Source organism: Gracilinanus agilis, chromosome 1 (genome assembly GCF_016433145.1).
Source record: "Gracilinanus agilis isolate LMUSP501 chromosome 1, AgileGrace, whole genome shotgun sequence".
Lineage (NCBI taxonomy): Eukaryota > Metazoa > Chordata > Mammalia > Didelphimorphia > Didelphidae > Gracilinanus > Gracilinanus agilis.
The window spans coordinates 712,921,475-712,931,081 of record NC_058130.1 but is presented as its reverse complement, the minus strand read 5'-3'; the positions used below and the strand labels follow the sequence as shown (position 1 = coordinate 712,931,081).

The 9,607-nt window shown below is 48.6% G+C and overlaps 2 protein-coding genes across 4 annotated transcripts in view; both read right to left on the bottom strand.

Annotated features, from left to right (window-relative positions):
- The window catches only part of TNFSF14 (TNF superfamily member 14), a 6,410-nt gene extending 3,450 nt beyond the window's left edge, over positions 1-2,960 (bottom strand). Inside the window, exons 1-3 of one of the 3 annotated variants that reach the window (XM_044658462.1) lie at positions 2,728-2,960; positions 2,499-2,521; positions 1,737-1,778 (exon numbers count right to left, since the gene is read on the bottom strand). In XM_044658462.1, coding sequence (XP_044514397.1) covers positions 1,737-1,778; positions 2,499-2,521; positions 2,728-2,960 — 298 coding nt within the window. Of the gene's footprint in view, positions 1-1,736; positions 1,779-2,498; positions 2,533-2,727 lie in introns of all 3 variants that reach the window. The other 2 variants (XM_044658463.1, XM_044658465.1) reach the window with 2 other exon arrangements.
- Positions 2,961-6,320: 3,360 nt separating this feature from the next.
- On the bottom strand, positions 6,321-9,237 carry C3 (complement C3). Its single transcript, XM_044658461.1, has 9 exons — positions 9,191-9,237; positions 8,803-8,890; positions 8,563-8,652; positions 8,010-8,115; positions 7,616-7,705; positions 7,400-7,486; positions 7,186-7,269; positions 6,952-7,087; positions 6,321-6,564 (listed from the first exon to the last, which is right to left on the bottom strand). Exons 1-9 carry the CDS (start codon positions 9,235-9,237, stop codon positions 6,423-6,425), a joined length of 870 nt encoding a protein of 289 aa, XP_044514396.1. The 3' UTR covers positions 6,321-6,422.
- Between the last annotated feature and the right edge of the window lie 370 nt (positions 9,238-9,607).

The window sequence follows — 9,607 nt, the reverse complement described above, 5'->3', positions numbered from 1 at the left end:
GAGAGAGAGAGAGAGAGAGAGAGAGAGAGAGAGAGAGAGAGAGAGAGAGAGAGAGAGAGATGAATATACATAGACTATGGTTGTGTATGTGTATGTTTGGGGGAAGAGTATGAGGCTGCTACATTCCCCTGCACAGGGGTTGGCAACGTATGGCTCTCGAGCAATATCTGGCTCTTTTGAGGGCCATATCTGGCTCTTTCTGCAGGAGCCATAAAGTCATTTTTTTTTTCAGGCTCTGTTACAGGAGCGCACTGTGAACACTGTACGGCTCTCACGAAATTACATTTAAAAAAATGTGGCATTTATGGCTCTCACAGCCAAAAAGGTTGCCGACCCTTGCCTAGCAGGTAGGACAGGATAGATACCCAGGCCCTCTTAGGAAGGAGGGTTCAATATCCCTTAGTAGCAAAACTTGAAATCTGACATTCAGAAGACCAAAGTTCAGTCCTCCTTTCTGCCACTGCCTGAATTTGGAGACCTTGAATGGATAAGCCATTTCACAGATCTGGAACTTGCAATAGCGTGCCCATCTAGAAAATGAAGAACAATCTCTATGTTCATTGCCAATCCTAAAACTCTATGATAATAGGGAAGGGGAAGAAATCTGAAAAAATAGAAAGCATCAAAAAGGAATGAGGGATTGTGGGAAGTTTAAGGGCAGGTTTTAGAGGTCTGTTTGTTTTTAGCCTAGAATTTCCTGGAGTGGAAGCCATCTGTAATTGAGATAATCTAGAATGTAATTTATCTTAAAGGGATACCTGAAGATACCTAGCAGTTAAGTGATTTATCCATGGTCACACAGCTCACATACCTCAGAGGCAGGACTTGAACTTAGACCTTCCTGACAGTAAGATTAGCCCCTTTGTTATTGGTCCCACTACATATATATATATATATGTATATATATATATACATACATACATATATATATATTTAAACCCTTCCATTTTAGAATCAATACTATGTATTGGTTTCAAGGCGGAAGAATGATAATGGCTAAGCAATGGGGTTTAAGTGACTTGCCCAGAGTCACACAGCTGTTAAGTGTCTGAGGCCACATTTGAACCCAGAACCTCCCTTCTCTAGGTCTGGCTCTCCATCCACTGAGCCACCCAGCTGCCTCCAGGTCCTACCATTAATGATCATTCTGCTTCTCAAAGGGTTATCTATAGGATCACAAAATCCCAAGGTAGAAGAGATTTTAGAGGTCAACTAATCCAACCTTCTATTTTACAATTGAACAAACTGAGACCAAGAGAAAGGGAAATGACTTGTCCAAGCCCTCTAACTCCAGATCCAATGTTCTTTCCCCATATTGTACTGTTTGTGGGCCTGTCTAGGGAACGTATCTATCCATACCCTTTAGACTGATTGATCTATCTCCCTATCTCTTTCTTCTTTTTCTTCTTAAAACCCTTACTTTCCGTTTTGGAGTCAATACTGTGTATTGGTTCCAAGGCAGAAGAATGGTAAGGGTAGGCAATGGGGGTTAAGTGACTTGCCCAGGGTCACACAGCTGGGAAGTGGCTGAGGCCGGGTTTGAACCTAGGATCTCCCATCTCTAGGCCTGGCTCTCAATCCACTGAGCAACCCAGCTTCCCCATCTCTATCTCTTTCTTATGGTCCTTAGAGTTTCTGGAGCAAATGTGCAAGCCTGAGCATCTCTGCGGATGGGAGGGCCATACTTCATCCCACACTCAGCCTGTGCCAGTGGTGATCACTTCTTAGGGACTTACCTGTAAGGTGAGCTGCTGGCTTGTCCTGATAGGATCTCCGCTCTAGGAAGAGAAAGGTCAGAAGCCAAAGGTTGGGGCTACAGGGACCGCCTTCACCTCCAGGCTGCCCCGTTACCTCCTTGTCCTTCCTTAGAGCCCGTTGGGCTATTCCTCTTACTCCCCCTCCCTTCTGGGATCACAAGCCCAGATCCTGAGGTCTGATGGTCACAGGATCTCAGCTTTAGAGGGGGACCAGATTTCAAGGACCATCCAGTCTGACCCTGTCATTTTACAGATTTCGAAGAAACTGAGACTCAAGGAAGAGTGACTTGCTCAAGATCTCCCAACTGGTAACTAGCAGAGTTGAGATTCTGACCCAAGTCACTGGACTCCAAATTCAGTACCTGGACCTCAGTTCTGAGCAGGAATGAGGCACATGCTCTCTGTCTACTCCCCCCACGCCCCACCCCACCACTCTCCCCCCACCCCACCCAGACATACACTCATAACCCTGCATTGTGCAAACTCCATTGGGCAATGGGGTTCCCAGGCTCAAAGGGGGGAGGAAGCACAGATGCAGAAGTCACGCTGGAAGTGGGGGTGGGGGAGGGAGACCAGAGGCAGAAGTCGATTTGGGAGGTGGCAGGATGGGGGCAGGGAGGCGGCAGCCTGAGAACCAGCTGGCATGCCAGAAGGCAGGATGCCCCTTGGTGGAAGAGCCTGAGTGTCCCCTCGCTTGGGCAGCCCTGGTCCTTCCAGCCTTGCTTCTTCCCTTAAACTCACCCTGAACCAGCTTTTCCAAGGAGCTCTCCTCCCCCTGAAAAACAGAAATGCAGCGTGACTGTGGAAACCACTGGGCAAGTGGGCCACCCGCATAAGCCACACACGGAGGCAGAGACAGACAGAAACACGCACAACGTGTGTGTGCGTGTGTGTGTGCATGCGTGTCCAGAGGCACCTGCTCTGGTGTTCACACTCACACACATTTGCTCCCACAGACACACACACGCACTGAGCTGGTGCACTCACTGGTAGACGCAGGCGAAGGGCCATCAGGTCCCAATGGAAGCTCCATAGAAAGTAGCCCTCGATGGCCACACCAGCCAGTGCCAGGAGCAGCAGGAGCCCCAGACCCAGCTGAGCTCTCTGAAATGCCCGAGGCTTGCTCCCTCCCAGCCGGGTGAAGGGCACGTCTGTCTGTCCATCCACGACGAACACCGATGGATGAATGCCTGGATCTGCCATGGTTCTCCTGCTCTCTGGAATCACGACTGCCGAGTAAGTCTTCTGCTTTGATGCCAGTCTTAATGCCCGAGAAGGTGCCCAGGCTCGATCCTTAGGAAACTACCTGGTCCCCAGGTCCTGGAAAGAGCCAGCTCGGGTGCCCAGCTCTAGAATCCAAGTAGGTAGGGGCTCCTGTGCCCGGGAAAGTGCTGGGGAAGTACCTGACGTGCCCCAGGGGAAGCCTCTGGCAATGTGGTGTGGGTATCTGAGCAGCACACTGGCACGACCCTGAGGCTAGAGGCTCTTAAGAAGAGACGAGCTGCTCACCCCTTGTGCTCTGGCCAAGTCTCCCTGACAGGTGGGCAGGAGAACCCAGGCTGCTCTAGTCCCAGCCTTCACCCCAAGAAACTCTTGAAGTCGCTCTGCCCCGCCCCTTTCCCCTGGCCACCCCCTTCCTGCCCCAGTGGTTGGTGGGCGGGTGGGGCTGATGTCTTCACACTTTCCAAGGCCATGTGGAACCTGGGTGACCCCACCCCACCCCTGGGAAAGCCATGAAAGCAAGTCTGCCCCAAAGATCTGAGGGACACCAATCAGAAGACCCAAAAGGAAGCCAAGTAGAAGGGCTGAAAGAGGGTGAACCATGGGAGACAGCAGGACTAACAAAAATAAACTCAGTGGGAAATGGAATCAGTTAGAGGATTTTAGAGATGGAAAGGACCTGAGGGCTCCTCAGGCAGCATGGTGACGGTAGCCCCAGAACTATACTTAGAATCAGGAAGACCCAGACTGATTCCTACCTTAGATATTGATTAGCTCTGTGACCTTGGGTGAGTCACTCTCCCTCTAAGAGCCATCTGTAAAATAAGTTTAACTAAACGATCTCTAAGCTCTTTCTAACTCTGTCTATGATCCTCTGACCTTCTTCCACCCCATCCTACTCCCAATATTCTGGATCTTTAGAGTCTATAGTAAGAGGGATCTCAATTAGATGGAGGACTCTGAGGAACAATGGTAAGAGGTAGAATGGATTATCAACTCCCATTGGTCAAACGTGCGTGGCTACGTGTATGTGTATTGTGAAAGTGGTGGGTGGGAGACAGGGGAGAGGAGATGCAAAAGTGTAAGAGTTGGATGGGAAGTGAGAATTAAACAAGTAGGCCTTAGAGATGATCTCCAAGTACATTATTTCCCATCTTGGTTTGGAGAAAAGATATAGAGGGAAGGGAGGCAGCTAGGTGGCTCAGTGGATAGAGTGCTGGTCCTACAATCAAGAAGATTCATCTTCCTGAGTTCAAATTGGCCTTGTTAGCTTTTCGATCCTAGATAAGTCACTTAACCCTGCTTGCCTCAGTTTCTTCATCTGTAAACTCAGCTGGAGAAGGAAATAGCCAACTACTCTGGTATATTTGTGTTCAACCCTGTACTCCTTCCAACCTGATCCAAGGCTAGAGTTGAACCCCAAGCTAAAAAGAAAAACCCAAACCAAGAGTGTTTCCTGAGCTATCTGTTGGGAGACCTGGATGCCCGAAGAGTCCTATTGCCCTTTCTCTCCCCCACCCACACACCTACTCTTCCTCAGAAGATCCTCTATGGGATATATATATCTTTTGGGGAAACATTTAATCATCTCCTTTAGCCAAGGGGCTGGGATTGCTACTGAGGAAGTTCTAAGAGGCTTGGAAATTCTTGGGTTTGCCAGGGAGTAGGGGTGAGTGGGAGAGTGGGGTGTATTATAATAAAAAGGACCCCTCTCTGATACTCCTATCTATTAGATGTAGTTGTAGATGAAGTATAGAGCGGAATAGGCTGACACCTCTCTCCTTTATAACAGTTGCCCAGGCAGGATCCTTTAGGTCAATGGATGATATCCCTTCAGGACCCACCTGGAGTTAATTGATAATATTTATTGGGCTCTTCAGCTTGGTAACATTGTAATCTGACTGCGTGTCTCCCTTCCCAAAGAAGCTTTGAACAAACACTTCAGGAAGGTACTTTAAACTTTGGTTGTATTTAACAAAGGAGGATAATGGGTTTGGATGGAGGTATTGGGAGACCCTAATTTAAAATGATACTGAGGAATCTCTAAACTGTAGGCAAATGAATGAATTAAGACGATTAGCTTCTCTCTGGTCCAGCCTGGCCAGAGCCACACCAGAGCAGGCAAACTGCTGTAAGATCTTTCAGCTTCTTCTTCACTAGATGATATGCCTAACCAGTTTGAGATATCCACCCTTCCACCCTCTTCTTCTCCTGCCCACTTCCCGGATCCCTCCCGGGCCCTGGGAAACCTAGATAACTAAGATGATGACTTTCCTAATTTCTAGGGGCAGTAGAATCAGAGATGGTGGTCTGGTACAGGTTGTTGATGGTACAGGAACAATCAGGAGGAGCTTGCAGGGTTGAGTTTGCAAGTCTCAATCCCACAAAGACCAGGATCCACTGATCTCCAGTCTCAGGGACAAGAACCAAGAACCCCTGCCAGGGCTACCAGGGTGGTTTTATACCCCTCCCTGGGCCAACTGCCCTCTCCTGTTCGCATGCCTCTCTGGGAACATTCCGACATCCAACTGATCCACCTGTCAATCACAGAGTGAACTCCTGGCTCCCAGAGATTCAATATAACAGGTGCCAAAAGCACTCTGCTGTGAGCAGTCATCCTCTAGTTTCCATGCTCCCTCCCAACCTTGCCTGTATTACCTCATGTCCAGGCCAGCTCTCCCCACATCCTTTGACACTTGATCTTAGCCGAAAGGCTGAGAAGCGATCCCCGCATCCTTTGAATCAGTCATCCAGTCAAGGAAAGTAAGTAGAGGATGAGGGATGGGGAAGTAGAAGAGTTCCAAACATTATTCTTCTCTTTGTTATTGGTGTGACCTTGGGCAAATCCTATCCCCAATTAGGGTCTCAGTTTTCCAGTATTTAAAATGAGAGGACTGGACCAAATAGTCTCTTAGCACTAGTCTAGTTCAGATATGACAATGTTCCAGGACCAGAATGGAAGGCTGAGGCCCAGGCCCCAAACCAAATCAACACACTCTATTGTTGTAAATGAGTGTTTGGCCAGTCTTTGGTCTTTTTAATAATGAGAATCCAAACACCCCACATTATGAGAGTGCTCTGAGGTTCTCTGATTATCATTCACCACTCTAATAGAAATTATTACCCTCATTTCTGTGGTTCACAAAATGAAGAATGGGAGTGGGGAAGGGACTTGTCCAGGATCTCAAGTCTGTTAAATGGCAGAGCCATTTGGACCTGGTTGCCTGCCTCTGATTCCAGTGCTCCTTCCATAGATGGGGCTTCCTCGTATTCCCCTGAGCCTGGGGTCCTTTTCTTTGGTTCCCCAAGAATCTCCAAGTACCACACTAGGCAAGTCCGTTATATCCTTGATAAAAGAGTCTTTATTTAGAAATAAAGGTAGGACCTGACTGAGGCCAGGGGTGGGCTATTTGGGTCCGTAGATGGGGTCGAGTTGTAGCCAGGTTAGTTGGGGCAGCCAAAGGAGACCATGTTTTCAGCAAAGACCTCCAGATCCTTACACAGCATCTGATTCTCTTCATCCTGACAGCTGTCTTCTTGTGGCCACGGCTCCACCCAAGTATCTTTGCCAATGATGTAATTAAGCCTGGGGGCAAGGAGAGGTAAGTTTATCAAGAGGGGTACAGCTAGCACCAAGACCAGGGGATAGATGGAGTGACCCAGAATGGGGTGGGGGAGGCAGAGAGAAAGCACCCCAAACCAGGAAGGGGGATGGATGCAATGACCTGGGCTAAAGAAGGGAAGAGACAGAATGATGTGAAATCAGATTAAGCAAGGAGATGGCCAGAGAAACCCAGGCCAGGCAAGGGAGGGGGTGAGGATAAGCAGAAAAGCCCAAAGAAGGGATACACAGAGGGATTCTGATTGGGCAGGGAATGAGTGGGATGACCTAGACCGGACAGGATCTAAGGCCAGGTGGGGAGATGGAGAGAAGAATTTCGACCAAGGAAGACAGGTGGTCCTTAGCTCTTACTCTGAATTCATCTTCCACAGGTCAGAGGAGACGCCCCAGATCAGGTAATCGTTGCCCTCCTGTAGCAGTAGGGACTCCCGGCACTTCACAGGGCTGATGAACTTGCGAATCTTGCCCCGAGGATTCTCATCGGATCCTGTGGATGGGGTGGGGAACAGTGTGAGGAGAGAGGGAAGGGGAGACACAGGAAAAGGACTGAGGCTCTGGGGATGGAGCCTGGGTGGGGCCACTCACCGGACTTGATGACGTCTTTGATGAGCATCAGGTAGTCATCGAAGCTGTCAGTCTGATCAATTTTGGTCACCTGGACCTTATATACTGGGGGAAAAGACCATAGAGGGCAGGTGAGGCTGGTGCACAGCTAGCCACAGACAGGTATGTGCAGAGTCAGACTCAGAAATCCAGCAGCATATAGGATTCCCAGAATCCACCACCTAATGACACTCACCATAGTCCACTCCAGGCTCACAAGCCTCTTCAAATCTCTGTTGCCTTGTCAATGGATTTTCATCCTCTCTATGTAGGAAGCAATTTTCTGCAAGGAGGATGGGAGATAGATTCAGTGGCTGACCAGGAGAGGGAACTGCAATGCCCATGCTTCTCACTGGACTCAGATCCCCAGGCCAGGCCATGTTCCACTGTCCTCAGCTGGCTTGGCACTCACCCTCAGCACAACGGCACACATCTTTGTGGCAAATCTTGTTGAGTAAACCATCTTCCTTGCTTGGATGGTAGAACTTGGTACAGCTTTCCTCTGGGGATGGGGAGAGAGAGAATAAGAAAGAAAGATTAGAGCTTCAGCTGTGACACCCTGAAGCTCAGGGACATAAACCAAGAGTAAGAACCAGGGCCCACTTGTTTATCTCAGCCCTCTCACAAGAACCCTTTGAGCCTCAGATCTTCTAACCTCAGACCATCAAGGTTTCCGATGTTTATATCCCTGCATTCCAGACTCTCAGGACTCAGAACACCACAGACTATGAGGTCCTCAAGATCTTGCTTTCTGCTTCATGCCCCTATTTTCCACTTCCCTAGTCTCCAAGACTAGGCTTACTGACCTAAGTTGTAGTAGGAGTAGACCTTGACTGCCCCAGGCTGGATGAGACCCACATCAAAATATTGATGGATTCTGAAGGTTAAGCACTCCTCTTCGGTGTGGGAAATCTGAGGGGAGGAAGGAACAGAAGGAATGGATGTTCATGGAGAACAGGGTGGAGGGCTGGTAGCCAATGGAAGACAAAGATAAAGATCACAAGGAGGAAGGGGAAAGAGGGAAGAGAAGAAAAGTGATGGCAAGGACTGAGAGGAGTCTAGAGATGGGTTACAAGGGGGGGGAGGGAAGGGAAGAGAGGGGAGGGAGGGAAAGAAGAAGGGAGAGAGAGAGAGAGAGAGAGAGAGAGAGAGAGAGAGAGAGAGAGAGANNNGAGAGAGAGAGAGAGAGAGAGAGAGAGAGAGAGAGAGAGAGAGAGAGAGAGAGAGCGAGTGAGAGAGAGAGAGTTAGAGGAGGGGAGCAAACCAGTCAGAAAAGGAAGAAAGGAAAGACAGTGGGCAGAACTTGGACTGGGAATGGGAAAATTAAGTGCAAGAGGCAAGGGGTTAGATCATGCTCACCTTGTCCAGGTAAATTATAAGAGTGTTCTTATCAGCCACAGCCTTGCTCAGCTCATATTTGGAGATGTATCTGTCCTTGCCCTTACTCAGCTTGGATTGGGGAGAAGGGGGAAAAGATACTATAAGAGCCTTGAATACTTTTGAGTACTTCAGTGCTTCCCCCAGCCAGCCCTGTCCTGAACTTCTCCCCAAGCCTATTAATTACACCTCCTTTCTGGCCTCCTTCCCCAGCTTCCTTACTTTATTGAGATCTTCTGTGTCTGGAGAAAAGCCAGTCATCATCGAGATATCCAGAATTGACATAGTAGCATCAGTTTCACCAAGGTACCTGAATAGGAGGATAGGACAGAACAAAAAGGGCCCAAAAGGAATCAGAGTAAGGACAAAGGCCCTACCTGAATGTTAGTCTGGAATTGAGGTTTTGACATCTAGTTGTGGCATGCTTCTGTTGGGGACAAGTAAGACTTCTTGGGGGAAGTGTCAGGAATGGGGAAAGAGGGAAGAAGGAATAGGAGAGAACATTGGTAACAGAAATGACTCAATGCCCAATCTGGGCCCTTTTTCTAGGCAAGGAGGTGAGATGATCCTTAGTGGCTTTTCTCTCCTGTTCCCATTAGGGTCCACTCACCTAGTGCAGATGTTAAGTTCCATCGATTTCTTGGCATCCTGAGGCATCTTGGCTGAGAGAGAGAGAGAGAGAGAGAGAGAGAGAGAGAGAGAGAGAGAGAACATATGATGGTAAGAGCTCTTGATCTGGGTGCCCACTCCAATGGGGGAAGGGTACATAAGGGGGCAGGCATCTAAATTGGGGCAAGAGCTGGAGAAAGGGATCAGAGTAGGATCAGCTGGGTGGCTCTGTGGATTGAGAACCAGGCATAGAGATGGGAGGTTCTGGGTTCAAATGTGATCTTAGACACTTCCTAGCTGTGTAACCCTGGGCAAGTCACTTAACCCCCATCAATACACAGTATTGCTTCTAAGACAGGAGGTAAGGGTTTAAAAAATAAGAAAGAAAGAAAAAAGAAAGAAAGAGAGAGAGAAAGAG